Source organism: Telopea speciosissima, chromosome 8 (genome assembly GCF_018873765.1).
Source record: "Telopea speciosissima isolate NSW1024214 ecotype Mountain lineage chromosome 8, Tspe_v1, whole genome shotgun sequence".
Taxonomy (NCBI): Eukaryota; Viridiplantae; Streptophyta; class Magnoliopsida; order Proteales; family Proteaceae; genus Telopea; species Telopea speciosissima.
The window spans coordinates 59,640,022-59,656,954 of NC_057923.1; the positions used below are offsets into that span (position 1 = coordinate 59,640,022).

At 35.8% G+C, this 16,933-nt stretch overlaps 2 protein-coding genes across 3 annotated transcripts; both read right to left on the bottom strand.

Moving 5' to 3' along the window:
* Positions 1-1,508: 1,508 nt before the first annotated feature.
* On the bottom strand, positions 1,509-5,154 carry LOC122672514 (probable LRR receptor-like serine/threonine-protein kinase At3g47570). The gene is made up of 3 exons (XM_043869976.1): positions 3,755-5,154; positions 2,453-3,102; positions 1,509-2,027 (listed from the first exon to the last, which is right to left on the bottom strand). The coding sequence occupies exons 1-3, from the start codon at positions 5,152-5,154 to the stop codon at positions 1,930-1,932; spliced, it is 2,148 nt and encodes a 715-aa protein (XP_043725911.1). The 3' UTR covers positions 1,509-1,929.
* Positions 5,155-9,077: 3,923 nt separating this feature from the next.
* LOC122670475 lies at positions 9,078-15,491 on the bottom strand. 2 transcript variants are annotated; one of them, XM_043867362.1, is made up of 11 exons: positions 15,238-15,491; positions 14,578-15,207; positions 14,328-14,458; positions 14,067-14,129; positions 13,880-13,969; positions 13,511-13,676; positions 12,698-12,887; positions 10,507-11,345; positions 9,782-10,378; positions 9,622-9,687; positions 9,078-9,355 (listed from the first exon to the last, which is right to left on the bottom strand). In XM_043867362.1, exons 2-11 carry the CDS (start codon positions 15,178-15,180, stop codon positions 9,248-9,250), a joined length of 2,853 nt encoding a protein of 950 aa, XP_043723297.1. In that variant the 5' UTR covers positions 15,181-15,207; positions 15,238-15,491; the 3' UTR covers positions 9,078-9,247. The 2 variants fall into 2 exon arrangements, with proteins under 2 accessions (XP_043723297.1, XP_043723298.1); XM_043867363.1 differs by lacking the exons at positions 14,328-14,458; positions 15,238-15,491 and having other exon boundaries at positions 9,079-9,355; positions 14,578-14,804.
* Positions 15,492-16,933: the final 1,442 nt, after the last annotated feature.

The window sequence follows — 16,933 nt, forward strand, 5'->3', positions numbered from 1 at the left end:
TCATACTCTATTTTCCCCCTTTCTATTTATATGAAGATGATGATCTTTTTTATTATGGATATAGAAATTAAGAGCTCATATATGCAAGCACTCATTATGAAATAACACAACAAAAGCTCGAGAAACAAATCTAGACCATAAGAAACATGAGATATGTTATCTCTATGACATAAGCTAACCTAACAAGTGAGCTACCCATATTAGTCACTGTCTCCTTTGTATCAAACTCCCCCATCTGCTCAATTTTCAGGCGTTTGTCTTATTGCAATCCTTATTGAAGAGCCCTAATTTCCATTCTTGCAACTGATCTTAAACCTACACATTAAAATCCACATATTGCACATCCACAAAACAGCTCAAGTGAAGTCTTGTGATCCAGTTTATGATGCCTTAGGCCGTGTTTGGTATGCATTTTCAGAATAGATTCTGGGTCTAAAATACATTCTAAAGTGATATAGAAAAACAATATTTTTCTTGCTTGAATGTGTTATAGATCTGGAACCCTTTTCGAGAATGTATACCAAACACAGGTTTAGTTTGTCAAAATGCTTCAAAAGTCCCATCGAAGCTCAGCTTAATTCAGCTGGTTTGGGGGCTCCTAAAGGCTAACAATATTAGGCATGTTGCTTATAATGCTGTTAGGATAAAAACCTGTTTTTTTTAGAAACAAACACTATTCATAACTCTCAATATTTAATAACATCCAATTGCATCATAACTAAACATGTATCTTTTTCTGAAACAACTAACTAAGCATGCTTCAAATCATAGTTTTTTCAACTTTAGAGAGTTGACGATGTATGAGTAATAAGGAATAGTTTTGAAATCAAAGAAAGAGTTAGAGCATAAAATTTTTATATTCAATTAACATGCAATACGAATTTCTCGCAAGAGTTGCAAATGCCAAAACCATAGTTAGCCATTACCATCAAATGCTTGGACGGATGCTAAGATACATGATAAAAACATTTATAATCAATTCCTATCAAAATATCTAAATCTTAGGGGAATATGGAACTCCAGATAAGAGATTTCACTTGAAGTAGATCCATTACAGTGACCAAAGAGGCATTAGAAGGGAATCTAACCTTAGAGGATTGAAATTGGGAATTGAAGTACTTTTCTTTTAGATCCTTCGAATCCAAAGAGAGTGCAACTTGGTGAGGAGTCCTTGACCTAATTTCAGGGGCATGCCTTCATTTTGATTTTTTGCCTTCATAAGCTCCCTAAACAAAAGTTTGGAATATAATTACTTACTTGTCTAAAACTGATACAACGTTGATACATATTACACTCAAATAAGGTTAAAATTGAGTCTTAAACTCTTATAATTGCCAAATTTATTATCATATGTAAATCATGGTTTTAAAATGGTATTAGATCAGCCCTATTGGTTGATCTGTATTGGTACCAACCTAATCCTGATTGGTATCTTTATCGGTATGATACCGTTTTTTAAAACCACGTACAGTGTAATTAATTCTACATCAGCCTAACTCAAGTGCATGATATAGAACTTTCTTTTCCCCAGTTTTCATGAGCATTAAGCAGCCAAGACAACACAATAAATACAAAGATAATAAATTTAGAATTACCTTTTAATTAGGCGCAGTTGCTCTGTATTGATAGATTATTGCTTTGAGAAAATTTCCCCTTGATTAAATGTAGTTCCCTCACAACATCATTCATGTTCATACGTTCTCCTGGAGATTCCATTGAACACTGAAGTGCAATTTCAAATATTGACTTTATGCAATCTTGCCATTGATCTATCCTATGACTAGAACCTTCAGTCCTATTGATAGCAACCTCTTCAATTTCTTCACTTTGTTCTTCCTTGGGTTGGAGTGATGGATCTAAAATTTGCATCATGTGTACAGGTAAAGCTGCTATTACAAAGTTATGGAGATTTAAGTCATCAATAAACATCTAATCTGTTGGCCTTTTTCTTGTGAACATCTCCAATAACAGGATCCCATAGCTAAACACATCCCCTTGTATAGTTGCCCTTCCACCCATTCCATATTCTGAATTTAGAAACTTCTCGTTGTTAGTATGAAAACAAAAGATTTGCATATTTAACATAGAATACAAGAAATTTTAGTCTAAACTATGGAAATCATGAACACGTTATTCCTAATTGAAATGAATATGGATACAAACATTATCCACTCTAACTAAGATAGAAAAGTAAGTTGATATACTCAATCAACTATTAATAACGTGAGCTGAATATCCAATAATTGTTGGATTGAAATATTAACCTAATAAACAAGATCTTTAGATTAGGACTCTTTTCCAAAATCATCATTTGGATCATGTGTAACAGCCTACAACAAATATTAATTAGAATAGACAGAAACAACTTAGGAAATGGTATTTAGATCTACATAATAAAAAATTAATATATTGAATGATAACTCAAAATAAAACTGTATAGTTTATTTGTTACCTGGAGCAACATAGCCAATAGATCCTTTTATCCCAATGGTACTAGTTTGAGTCTGAGATGAATCGTCATCAGGTTCTAGAAGTAGCCTCGCCAAACCAAAATCACTGACATGTGCAATCATATCATTGTCAAGTAAAACATTGCTTAGCTTCAAGTCACAATGAACAATTGGTGCATGACAGTGGTAATGAAGGTAATCCAATGCAGAAGCCACATCAATTGCGATGTTTAATCTTTGAAGAAGGCTTAAATTCCTTGAATGATATTGTGCCTCCATTGGTAGATGCAACCAATTGTCTAGATTCCCATTGGGCATGAACTCATAAACAAGGGCTTTGAAATCTTTGCCTTTTGAATCAAGACTCGAACAAGAACTTAAAATCTTGACAAGATTTCGATGTCGAATGTTTCTTAATGCTTTGCATTCAGCCGAAAAGCTCTTGTCAACTCTTGAATTTTGAAGGCTGGGTACCTTGACTGCGACAATTGTTTCATCTTGGTCTATAATCCCTTTGCATACAGAGCCAAAACTACCGGAACCTATGAAATTAGCAGGAGAAAATCCTCCAGTAGCTTGGAAGAGTTTTCTATAAGAAAGCTTTAAGAACTGAACGCCGATTAACGGTGTGGATGGAGGTTTACTTTTTGATCTTCTTATCCAAAAAAGAGTAAGAAAGGAAGATATCAAAAGAAAACCAAGAACCACACCGATTATAGTCAAAACTATTCTGAAAGCATTGGACTTTTCTTGTTTCATAAATCCACGGTTTGTGCATGCAGGCAGTCTTAACTCTACATCCACGGTTTGTGCATGCAGGCAGTCTTAACTCTGCAATTCCCCCACAAAGCTTATCGTTTCCATTCACAAAAATTGCACTTGCATTTCCAAAGATTCCTTTTGTTGATACCTCCCCCTCAAGATTATTGAAGGATAAATTCAAACTCTGTAATGCTTAAAGTTTCTCTAGATCTTTCGGGATTTGTCCTGATAAGTTGTTGAGTGAGAGATCTAAAAGCCCCTTCAAAAGGCTCAAAGATTGAGGAATGGTTCCTTCAAAGAAATTAACCCCCATATTAAGATTTTCTAAACTGCTACAATCACCAATGGAGGAGGGGATTTCTCCAGACAGTTTGTTATTGGAGATATCTAATGCAAAAAGACTCTTCAAATTACTGATTTCAATCGATAGGGAACCAATCAGAGAATTATAAGATAAGTTGAGAGATATTGAGAACGAGGAAAAAAGGAAGAGTTGTTTAGGTATTGGGCCTTGGAAACTATTATTATAAAGGGTTAGGTACTGTAAGTGTTGACAATTTCCAATGCTAGAAGGAATGCTAGCATTCAAGTTGTTGTTTTCTAAATGGAGTTCATACAAATTAGTGAGATTGCCTATAGAGGAAGGTATTTGTCCTGAAAGCCTATTATCACCCAAGAATAATCTTTGAAGCTTTGGAAGTTTCCCGATGACAGATGGAATATTACCTTCGAGAAAGTTTTGCTCCATGGCCAATGAGGTTAAGTTGACAAGATTCTCAATCCCAGCAGGAATGTTTCCAGATATTTGATTCATTCCTAAATGAAGTATTGAGAGCTGTGTTGAGAGATTGGCTTTAAAGTTGGGAATGAGACCCCTAAAACTATTACCTTCAATGTCTAAAAGTTCTAGAAGTGTACAATTGACCAAAGGATTAACAAAATCTAAATCATCAACTTTCCCTCCTCCAAATTGATCAATTAGGAATAATTGAAGATTTTGAAGATCTCCTAACTTGTTTGGGATGGATCCAACAAAACTGTTGGAACCGAGTTCAAGTACTTTGATTGTTGAAATATTGGAGATGGAACCCAGAATGCTACCTGAGAAAAGGTTCTCTGCAATTAATAGAATTTGGAGATTTGGAAGAGTGAGGACTATGTCTCGTGGAAGGCTCCCATGCACTTGGCCTTGTACGATATCAATTGTTTGAAGAGATGAGAGATTGTATAGTGAGACAGGAAACATACCAAATAGGTTGTTTAGACCAAGTGATAGATAGAATAAATTTGTTAATTGACCAAAGGAATCTGGAATGCTCCCCTGAAGTTTATTTCCAGCCAAAGAGATAACTCGGACGGAGGAAATGTTCCCAAAAGAAGCTGGTATTTCTCCTGTTAAGTCATTTTCATTAATAGAAATTATCTCCAGCTTTGACAAAGACGTAAATAATTCAACAGGAATCTTCCCGACAAGATTGTTATGGAAGAAGTAAATTTCCCTTAGACGAGTGCAATTGGGCAAGCTGGTAGGAAGTTCTCCTCCGAGAGTGTTGTTAGCAAAGCTAATGATTTGTAGTCGATTGAGATTACCAATTTCTTGAGGGATTTGACCATGGAACCTATTGTTTGAAATGGTGAGGAGACTAAGAAAAGTGAGATTCCCTATGGAAGGAGATATGCTTCCTCCCAAACCCTTCCCTTGTAAATCCAAGTTGATAACCTGTTGTGGATGAAGATGGCCACATGTAATCCCAACCCAGTTGCAGAAATGGATGGAATCGTTCCAAGAACTCAGTGCTCCATACGGATCATCAGTTATTTGTTTCTTAAACTCCAACAAAGCAAGTCGATCAGTATCCAAGGTGACTGATTCTGCAGCAAAGAGGAGGAGAAAATTGAAAACTACTAGAAGAATAAGATGTTGATGATGAAGTACTACCATGATCATCTATCAGAATCAAATGTTAATGTCTTTGTTGAGAAAAATTAAACCAAGCAAGTATCCTATTTAAAGGATGGCCAAATGTTTTCTGTGCTGGAGCGAAATGACCACCCTATCCCCCCTGAATGGCAGGCCCATGTGTCTGGACGCAGTTTGCGCTGCAGCACAGAGAACATCAGCCCTTAAAGGATATATAGTACTACTAAGCAACAATGGTAATGCTCCACCAAACGGTAGCTAGACCGTAGATGCCAAGTCTTAATTTCCTCTAATTATTTAGACCGACCATTAGTTAGGCCTACTCCATCAGATAGGTTTCAGCAATTATAGAATATTTGTTTGAGTTTTGGTCTAACAAGTCATAAATTTTTGTTTGTTTGGTTGTTTGGCAATAAATTATGGTTATAAATTTATAATCATAGATAAAATATATATATTCAAAAGAATTATAATATATAAAAGGTTTTGTGCATCATGATTCCTAATCATGTAAATAATCGTCGGATTGGGAATGACGGTCTACGATGGACCCCCTAATCCTCATCCGATGGCAGTATAAATTATCGATGCACTGAACCTCTCTCCAATAAATATTATAGAATTTGTTTCATTGAAAGCAAAATGGTAAGAGCTGAAAGTTTTACATTGCAAATTGATTAAATTATGTTGACCTCCCCTGACTTTTCAAATAATTACACAAACCTCCCTCTATTTCTCACGTTTATATTTTACAAATGAAGGTTATCGTCATCGTCAAGGAAAGGCAAATTTCAACATTTACAATAGGGGACCTAGGGGTAGGGTTTTAGGGATTGGGACCGGAATATTGGATTCGTATGCCAATATTGATACCTGACCGATATTGGATCAATGTTATGCTGCAGACAGAGGTTAAAATGGTCAAAATATGATACTATGTTGGTATCTTTGAGGGCAAAAACACTTGATACGGACCGATATATATATCGAATAGGATATCAAATTTGTAACTCACCAATACTCGTTTGGATATCGTGAATTAATACCGTGGGTAATTTACCAAAAAAAAATAAAAAAATTAATACCATGGGTAATGGTGTCAACTGATCTGTTTCGATCAGGCCTAATCGATCCCCACCAATTTCAAGCCCGTAAACATTACCGTATCGTTTAACAAATCGGGTCAAGTTAATGGGCTAATTGGGCTATAACCAGTATTTAAACGGGCTAATTAGACTAATTGGGCTATAAACAATCAGTCTCGATCAGGCTCTCATTGGGCTACAACTAAGCATAAAAGTATTTGTTCCTGCACCCAGCAGTCTCTAGTTAATTAATGACTTTGTGCCACATCTTCCATCTTCTCTTAATAGCTTGCAAAGGAATGAGTATGTGGTTGTTGGGTACAGGCCGGGTGGTTCTATTGAGCGGATCAAGGCCCAGTTGGTAGCGAAAGATTTTACTCAAACTTATGGTGACGAATATGTTAAGACTTTTTTGCTTGTTGCTTGGTTAAATTCTGTTCGGGTTTTTATTACACTTTATGTTAATTTTGACTGATTATTATATCAGTTTCATGTTAAAAATGCCCTTTCTCTATGGTGACTTTCATGAGAAAATATATATGGAGTAACCTCCAGGGTATGTTGCTCAGGGGGAGAGTGCTGGTAAAGTTTGCAAACTTCATATAGCAATTTATAGTTTGAAACAATCTCCTCAAGCCTGGTTTGATAAATTCAGTACTGTTGTTACTCGATGTGGATTTGCTTAGTGTTATTCAGATCATTTTGTGTTTGATGACATTATTATTATTATTAGCAATGAATCTTCTAGTATTGATGAAGTTAAATTTTATTTATGACAGCATTTTCAGAAGAAAGATCTAGGTACCCTTAGATATTTTCTGGGGATTGAGGTTGTGAGGAGCAGTAAAGACATTAGTCTTTTTCAGAGGAAGTATGTGCTTGATCTTCTGTCTAAGACTGAGATATTAGCATCCAAACCTGTTGATATACCTATGGATCCACATCAAAAGTTTGGAGCTGATATGTGAGAAGCTTCTGGATAACCATCAGTATAGAAGTTTGGGTGGTAAACTCATTTATCTTACTATGACAATGCCAAATATCTCTTTTGCAATAGGGGTTATTAGCCAGTTTATGGACATGCCCATTCAAGCTAATTGGGAGGTAGCTTGTCGAGTTTTACGTTACCTTAAGAATACTCTAAGAAAGGGTCTTATATATAGATCTAATAAGAATGTTGATCTTGTTGGTTATTCCAATGTTGATTGGGCTGGTGCTAAAGCTGATAGGAGGTATACTATTGGCTATTGTACATTTCTTGGTGAAAATTTTGCGTTACTTGGTTGAATAAAAAGCAGATAACAGTAGCAAGGTCTAGTGTCAAGGCTGAATATAGAACTATGACTCATAATGCAGTTGAGTTGATGCAGTTAAAATCCCTTCTTTAGGAGCTTGGGTTTTCTATTGTTAAATCTATCAGTATGTTTTGCGATAACCAAGCAGCCATTTATATTGCTAGAAACCTTGTTTTTCATGAACGCACTAAGCACATCGAAGTTGACTGCCATTTTGTACGAGATATTTTTTGTGATGAAGAAGTTGATTGCTGCGTCTTTTATTGAAACTGAGAAGCAGCTTGATGATATGTTTACTAGGGCATAGTTTCGTTCGGCTTTTTATACGAGTTGTTCCAAGCTGGGCATGAGTGATGTCTATGCTTCAGCTTGAAGGGGAGTGTTAAGACTTTAGCTATACATTGTGATGTTTAGTATATGTGGTGACACTTAACTACACTTGGTGATGTTTAGTATCTTTGGTGTTGTGTAAGAAGTGAGTGTAATGTGTATTCTGTTATGACTCTTTAGAGTCATTATCTATATAATAGAGTGCTGCCCTACCCACTGTTCTCCATTCAAGCAATCTGTGAGTTAGGGTTTCTTCCCTAATCACTTCTCTCTTTTCTTTCCTTCTACTTTCTCTCACCTTTTGTACTGTTCTAGCCTGTTTTGATTCTGCTACACAGTAGTTCAACACTTCAACTGTATTGTTAAACTGATATAAATTATTATATTAAATATTGTTTAATTTGCCAGGTTCTAATTCAAAGATCATGATTTTTGGATCCTAAACAGTTCCAGCATTTTCTTGGATTTGCACTGGCACTGTAACCACAACAATATTAGTAGTACTTGATATCTTGTGCAACAGTCCTTGATTTTCTCCAAACTTTGGTTTGTTCTTCCTTGATTCATTGCATCATTTGTTTGAATGTGTCAATATCGGATTTTTTTAATAATTTAGCTACTTGAAAGATGAATTATGAAGGGACTAGCTTGACAAGTTTTTGAAGGAATGAAATTGGGTTGCTTTTCACTATATTGAACATATTAAAACAACCCTGCTTTAAAATTCAAGCATTTTTATACTAATTGACCTTGTGGCCAACTTAACTATCCTTTTCCTGAAAAGAAGCTGATAGAGCAGAAGGTTGAAAGTGGCTTGGGTACCAGACATTTTGTAATTAGTTTATAGGTAATATTAAACAAAAAACTTAAGACAAATAAAAGCAAAACCTCTGACTTAAATTTACAAATCACTCCAATCTAACTACCAATAAATAAATTTCTTAACAGCAACCAGACTGATCATCCTACCAACTCAAGCAAAGAGCAGGTTGGTTCAAGTAAGTTGATTTCCCAAGATCTTCCTCCAGTGCTCATTATTTGTGTGCTCATTAGCACTGATTTTCTAAAATTATGAAACTCAAATTCCATGAAGATCATAATATAACTGCATTTCTTGACATTCAAACTATCCATTATAAATTTCAACTTTCTATTCACTGTATTACATCTTGTGCTTGCACTGTACAGCTGATGACCTCATGGCTAATAAAAACCTAACATTTTGGACCCCTTTATAAAGGGTAAAAAGGAAGGGGGGGGGGGAGATACAAAGAGGGATTGCAAATGCTATTTATGATAGATGTTCTACAAACTCAAAATTTCTAGTATCAGTATACCTGTAACAATTCTGTACATATGTTCACTTCAGTATTGCATTTTATTTTTGTGAGGTTGTATCTATTGTCATGATGCTACTGCAGTCCAATAACTTGCCATACACTGGCTTGTCGGAGTGCCGATGGTACGTGACCATATCCATTGTGTATCATCTACTCGTCGCAATTCTGCTAACTGTCATCAGATAGAGGAGTTAGCATGAATTTTTGAAAGAAATTGATGTGTGATTTCAAATGTTTTCATTTACATTATTTTCCCTAGGGAGTTATTCCAAAATTTTCACATCTCCTTTTGGTGGATCAAATTGTATTAGGCTTAGTTGTGAACATATGGTGCATTCAACTTCCCTGTTCTAGAACTGGACTTAAATTGAAATTCAACTTCTTCTGAGATGCTATAGGGAAGTCAAAGAAGTTTATAAACAGGGTTTGATAGCTTACTCTGCCATCTTGTAACTCAAAGATCACTGAATCCTCAGAAAATGGAATTGGTCTTATTGGTGCCACCTAAATAAGATCAAGACATAATTGATTAGTAATTTGACACTATATATGCACATTGCTACAAACCTCACCTCTATATAAAGATATTGCTACATACCTTAGCATCACAGGCACCTTCTTCATTCTTCTCAAAGCTAGCCACACTATCTTCATCGACGCAAATATCATCCCCTGTATCTTGTTTTCCTGTTAGTGTTTGATCTCCTACCATTTCATCCTTTCCAGGTGGAAAACCATAGTTTTTCCATTTCCATGTACTTTGGTCCATATACCTGAGGTAAGCTTCACCATCTGAGCCAATAAGGAACAATTGATTGCTTTCAAAGCAAGGTCCTGGTGAACTGACCAAATTTACACTTCTAGATGGTGTTCCATGTTCCACCCAGCACCATCCATCGATTGGGTTCCAATGATATTCAACAAGTCCACCATCTTCCGAAATCATAAATAAAGAACCTGTTAGTGATAGAGATGGTGGTCTCATAGCAGTTCCAGGCAATCTTGACAAAACCAAATGTGGGGACTGATAATGCTCATGCCATAATTTTGTCAATTTGTTATACTGATATAGACGACCATTCCTTCCAATAACAAAAATTATGTTAGCCCGAAGCGTTTCTTGATCAACTATACATGCAATTCTGGTATTTAGGGGGTGTCGGCAGTCTTTCCACTTGAACTTTCGCAATGCAACCTAAAATAGCAAGTAAAATGGTTAGTATATGATAGATTACTAAAATGTTGAATTTCAATGACAGTTTTTCTCAGTAGTCAGTACCATATCCAGTAGATATGCTCTTAGTTTGGAGTTTCTCAACTTACTGTAAATTGAAGTAATCTTCCATTTTTGCTCACGAAGAAAAGTGCATCTTCTGTTGTAACTTTCAAAGATTTACCAGGTATTTTATCCCATGGAGGACCTCCTATTACTTGCCTACCCTTTCTTATGGCAGTGCAGTTTTTCCATGTTAGCTCATTGCTGCTTCTTTCTCTAATAAGTAAGTTTCCATCTAAGTCAACCAAAAACAAACTTCCATTGTAGCTTCCTACAACACCTTTCATAATTGTAGGATGCTCATGTTTCAGCCATAACCATACATCCTCAGCATACAGATACTCAAAAGTCACTCCACTGTCTGTTACAAGGAAAAATGACCTGCCTGTGTGCATTACTCGCATACGGAAGTTTTTGTTGGTCCCTTCTACCAGGAAGTTAATTTGGTGAGGAAGCTTAGCTCCAATGCTTTCTGATGCACTAGGGACCAGGTAACTTTGATGTGGTTGACCTGGTTTTCGCCTTCTTGTTGTTGGTCTTGCAATGCCAGAGTTATTTGGTTCATCTTTTATGCCTGTGATGCAATTTGAAGGCCCCCTTTCTTCAGTGCAATACTCTGCATTCCATCCCTCTGTTTCTGGGGTTTCTAAAATTAACCATTCGTACTTAAATGATGTTTTTCTTCGCATGTTAATCTGTTGAGTTGGGTTTGATCCTTCACCACCAATGCCAAATAAATGCAGCTCTGCTAGTCTACCATCATCCAGAGGGAATAATATCCTTCCAACTTGACACTGCAGACCCACAATACCTCTTGCAGCTTTTGCATGCAGTGGATGCATATGATTCACCCATTTCTCTGATATTTGATTTCCCTGAGCACCACCTAGAAAAGTTGAAATTAGGATATAGTTCACCTTGCTTCATCTCAGAAATGTAACTCGGATGTTATACTAAGGGAAATCATCAGAAATCAGAGTTGGAAATATTCTGGTATGGAGTTTCTACATGGAAAATCACCTCCACAATATTTTCTAAATGGAAATTTATTTCTTCAACTGAAATGCCTAAAAGAGCTTTGCTAATCCCAACAATTATGATCTCTTTTAAAAAGTGTGATTTGGTGCCAAACCTAGTAAGCATTTCTAACTAGTTCTTATTCTTTGTGTTATCCCATTAGGAACATATGTGAAGTACAAGATTGCTAATTTACTACCAGAAACAACTAGTGTATGCTGAAGTCTAATTTTCCTATCAGTGGATTGAAAGTCTCCAACAAAGTAATGATTTATCTGGGACCTGAAAATATCAGATTGACTGGCTAACCATTCTGAGGTTTGAGGGAAAGAGAAACAGAGGGAGAATAAGAGAAGAGAAATGAGGAAAATATTGTTTGGTCGAACCGGTTCAAATGGGGTCAACTTCTATTTAAGGGTTCTAAACTCTAATCTATATGGCGAGTCTAAAGTCAAATTTTCTAAGGATATGATTAGTCTCAGATGGCCAAAAGTCATTGTTCTCACAATTACCAATAAATCCGTGATGATAAGCATGTAGAAATAGATTCAATTAACAAACATAGGAGACTCTTTAAGCAGGGAAACTGATATTAGAATATATTTTACTTTTTTGGTTTTAATTTTGTTTCCTACTACATTAATCTATATCATTGAGAGTTGAGCTGTTAGGGAAGTGAATAGCTTAGCTGTTTGGGATAGATACATTGGAAGTCATGAGAAACTCCTTTGGTTCTTAAAGATGTAAATATTCTGTAAAAAGATGGTGATGTGACACTATAATCATCTATTATCTTGTCCAAGAACCCATTTGTAAAAATCTGAAGTCAGTAATGTGATATAGGTTTGCAACTTTATTAGTGCTTTACAAGAAGGAAAATAACTAAATGTATCATTTATTTATGTTCCAAATTTTCAAAAGACCAGAGAAGCTACAGAATAGTAAGAGATACCCTCAGGACTAGCTACCTATTAAATTTGTTGTTTGTTAACTAAGAAAATAAAACTTTGTCTAACACAGCAATGATCACAAAGCAAGTCATGGTAGGAAGAAAGGCAAGCATCAATATACTAAAATAGACATCTAAGCCAAACAATTCCATCCTATGTACAGCTTTTGGAATCGCATTTGGCTTGTTAGACTTGATTTTGCTACTGCAAATGCTTGTCCAAGATATTGATGATTGTTTCAATTCTATACAAGTTCTAAGCTGACACTCACCGGAATGTCTAGGAAGTTGATATTCGAAAATGGATCCAGTAGCTGTAGTAAAGAACAATGAGAATATTTTCTCATTTAATTCATCTTGTGCAACTGCTGTGATGGATGTCAGGTTCTGATTTTTTGGACTTCCATGGACTATCCATCCCCACTTCCTTTGATGCAGCCTCCTCTCAACAAGATCACCATCCTGCATATCTACAAATTCATTCAAGAAAAAAAAACTAATGCGAGGTACAAACTATTTAATAAATTAAACATTTTTAGTTGTAAAATTTAAATTGGCATCCTAGATGGTCTCATGGTGTGCTTCAAATTGTTCATTCATAACCAAAATAAGTGAAAGCAAGTAAGCCAAAATAGGCAAGAGGGGAACAAGATCAGCACATTTTACAAATTTTTTTTATGTGCTTGGTTGTAATAGATACACAATTTGAGAAATTTTGAACTATTTTTTCTATGTTGTGGGTCCCACATGTTGTGCTTTTTGCTTTGCATCAATTTAAGTTCTAAGTACTATTCCCATTGATTATTTTCTTTCATATCTTGTTTTGATTTCAAATTTACTTCATTTTACCAATTAAAAGTTTATAATATTTCACTTCATCTGACATCTAGCGAAATGGACTAAGTGACTACAGTGGAATTCTTGTCAGTGATGATCAGGGAAATATCTGGGTTGAGATTTATTTAATATCAGATCTCATATGGTTCATTACCTGATAAAAGCTACAAAATTATGAAACAGTTCAGTACTTTCTATTTATGTTCTTGCAGTACTCTGCATTCGAATACAATAGTTCAGAATAATACCTTTGTTAAAAGGAACAGAGAAATAGACTGAGTTCCGATCAAGCCATGCATAATGCATCCTTTTGATGGTTTCAAGGATATTTCTTGCTTTAATCCTTTGCTCCATATGTGTTTCTTCCATGATGGCTTTGAGTTCCTATCTAGCTCATAAAGATCCCCTATGGAACTGCACTGAAAGATTTCATGTTCAGCATCCTCTGGTGATTCCAAATTGAGAAAGAAATCATGAATTGTGTCATACAAGAGAATGAATTTGTCCTTGATATATAGAGCAGAATGTACTTGGTCCTTCATCAAAGTCTTTCTTCACCAATAATTGATCATATTCTTATGAATGAAATGGCCTTTGATAGTAGGATGGTGACCTACCTTACTGTAAATACTACATCTGGTCTAATGGTGGCAGCATCAGCAATGGCTGCGACATTTGCACCAGGGGGTCTTCCATGATATATCCACCTGTTCAACAAAATCATTTTCAAAACCAACCAGACCCTGGACTCTATACTTTTGGATTAGAATCTTACAATTGTGCACTTATAAATTTTGTCAATACCTCCAAGGTTCAACTTCACTAAGTTCCAGCAATGATCCATCGATTGTGGAGAAGTAAATTTTCCTGACGAGGAATCGTAGCAGAAATAGACATCAAAGAGATGTCAATATATATGATAGAACAGAGATTGAAGAAATTATAACTTATGCTCAGCTTGGTGGATTTCTATTGCTGTGGAGGGACCTAGAGTTTACAAGGTCATCAAATTAACTATCAAAGGATTCACGTATAATAGCAACCAAATTAGAGTGGTCTACTCACCCTCTGTCATATGAAACAATCCCAGACTTGATTAAGATAGAGCTTGGTTCTGTTTCTGTACTTTGTGGACTATGATCCAGTGTAGGTGTGCATTCAATCCAAACTGGCTGTGAACTTTCACTGAGTTGCATCTGGAAATAAAAGGAGGAAAAAAAAAAATCATTGTGATCACCTGTGCTGTTTCAATATTCAGTAAAACTAAGATTTCATCTTTTATCAAAAGAGAAGCAGTGGATGCAGAGCTCTCTACCTGATATAGATTCCCTGATTCAGAGAGTGCCAGAATAGTCTGATTGACAATAAAAACTGAAACTGAAGAACCTGCCGATGTTGGTAAATCATGGGGTGCAATTACCCACTGCACACCATTCCAGAACCTTTCATAGATAGAGCCACTTTCTCCTGTCAACCACATAGATGTTTCAGACATTTTAGTCAGTGAAATTCTCTTTCTCACAGGCAGAATAACCTGATCAGAACTCTCCTCTGCTAATACACTGTTCTTATGAATGGTTTTTGAATTCTCTCCTTGTTCAGGAGAATCAAATCCTTCATTAAAACTGTCTTCCTTCTTCTTCGGCTGAGAAATAGAACCCACTTTACTACAGTTCCCATTAACACAAGAAACCAGATCAAAAGGCAATTTCACTTCAACCCAACTGTTGGATTGCTCATCAAACTCCCAGAACCTATCTGTTTTCTGTTGGAATATTGGATTTGTCTCTTGGGCAAAGTGATATGGGAAACAGGAAGAAGAACCAAAGATAACAAAACTGCTAATTGATAATAAGAAGGTACAGATGATGAATTTTAAAAAACACTCAACCATGGTATCTGTCAATCTGCTTATCATAGAGAACCAGGTAAAATGGAGAACAAATAAACAAAAAACAAAGGAACAGAGAACAAAGAAACAACTGTGTAGATGGGGCCATAGACAAGGTTTGTTGGTTTGTATCTTTTTGGTGAGCCCTGATGGGCCATAGCAGCAAAAACAGGCTATGAAGAAAGATTGAAGATTGTACTAATCACAGAAGTACTGTACTTGCAGTTCAGGAAAACAATAGCTTTCCTGCAGAACTCTGCATATATTTCATTACATGAGGTTGGGGGTCCATTCTAGGAACAGATGAGCAGTTAGTACAGAAGCAATTTTATAATTCTCTTAACAACTTCTTCTGCTGAGCCTGATATATTTTGTCAACTCCAGTTTTATTAAGTTAAGAGATTGGGGACCCATTTAGCTCTGTCAGCCTTCATATTTTATTTCTCTTTTCTCTACTTTTCTTTGATTGAAGTCATAGATGCTATGATGCTTTTAATGAGTTTGTGATAACCTGTGGCCTGTGTAATTCTCATTTCCCTAGCCACCCAAAATGGGAATAGAAAAGAACAGAAAATGAGAGGGGATTTATTCCTCCTAATATAAAGTTTTTGTTTCATTGATAATGGTCATAAATTCTCTTTTATGTATTCCAAAAATATGCCATAGGTTGGATTGTATGATAAATTTCAAATCGGTTCCGAATCTGCTGGAATCGGTCGGATTCCGCTTGAACCCTAGAAACAGATTGTGAATCGGTCATTCCGGAATTAGAGAATTGAGATCTGCTTCAGCCAATTCCGATCCAAATCCGTCAATTTGACTAATCTGATTCCATTTTAGTGAAACTGTGAGCCCTATGCACCATGAGTTCTCAGTTCTTATTGTTGTCTTCTCTTCTTTCTCATTCTCTTTTTTATGAAAGCTATTATTCATACATGAGAACTAAGACTTTCATATAATAATTGAAGTCATTTTCCAAGGAGAATGACAGACCCAAGTGGTACCCAACCATTAGGAAAATATCAGGAAACTCTATAAGAAAACCCTAAAGTCCATGGTCCACAATAGTCCATCACATCTTTGATCTATAACTTTCATCATATGGATCCAATCTCCGTGATTATTTCAAAAACTTGAAATCATGAGTCCTGAGCCCAAGGCAAGTTAAAGGAGAAAGAAAGAAGATGAAGGTGGAGGTGTATAGGAACAAAGTAAATTTTATGCTAAGAAATAGTTTATCAAATTTATTAGGGCAAAGTATATCTGGTTAGCCCACAAATCTGTTGTGTGGTATGTTGGAAGTGGCCTAAATTTTATAAACAAATAGATCCCTAAGACCCCTACTAGGGTTTTAAAACAAAGAATTGGATTTGAATTGGATCTAGCAGATTCCAATCCAATTATGTTTCGGATAAATATCTCTTCAACACAACATAGGTCATCAAAAGGATCTCAGACAATCCACCAAAGCACCAAAACTAAGATCTTTTAGAAAATGGATTCCTCAGTCAGAATTGGCTAGATTCCACCTCAACCCTAGAAGCATAGATTGTAGAACCAGGAAAAATCCAAGATCATAGAAAAGAGTGCAAAGTGGTTAGAGTACCATAGCTCATTGGCCTGCATGGACATATATGGGGGTTTACCCTAATACACAAGGGAGCATATGGTTGAATTTGACAATGAAATTTGTCCAGTGATCTATCAAATGGTTTGAATTGTCATATCATTTTATCACCCGAAAGAATTAAGTGGGCCACTAAGAAATTTCTATTTACAC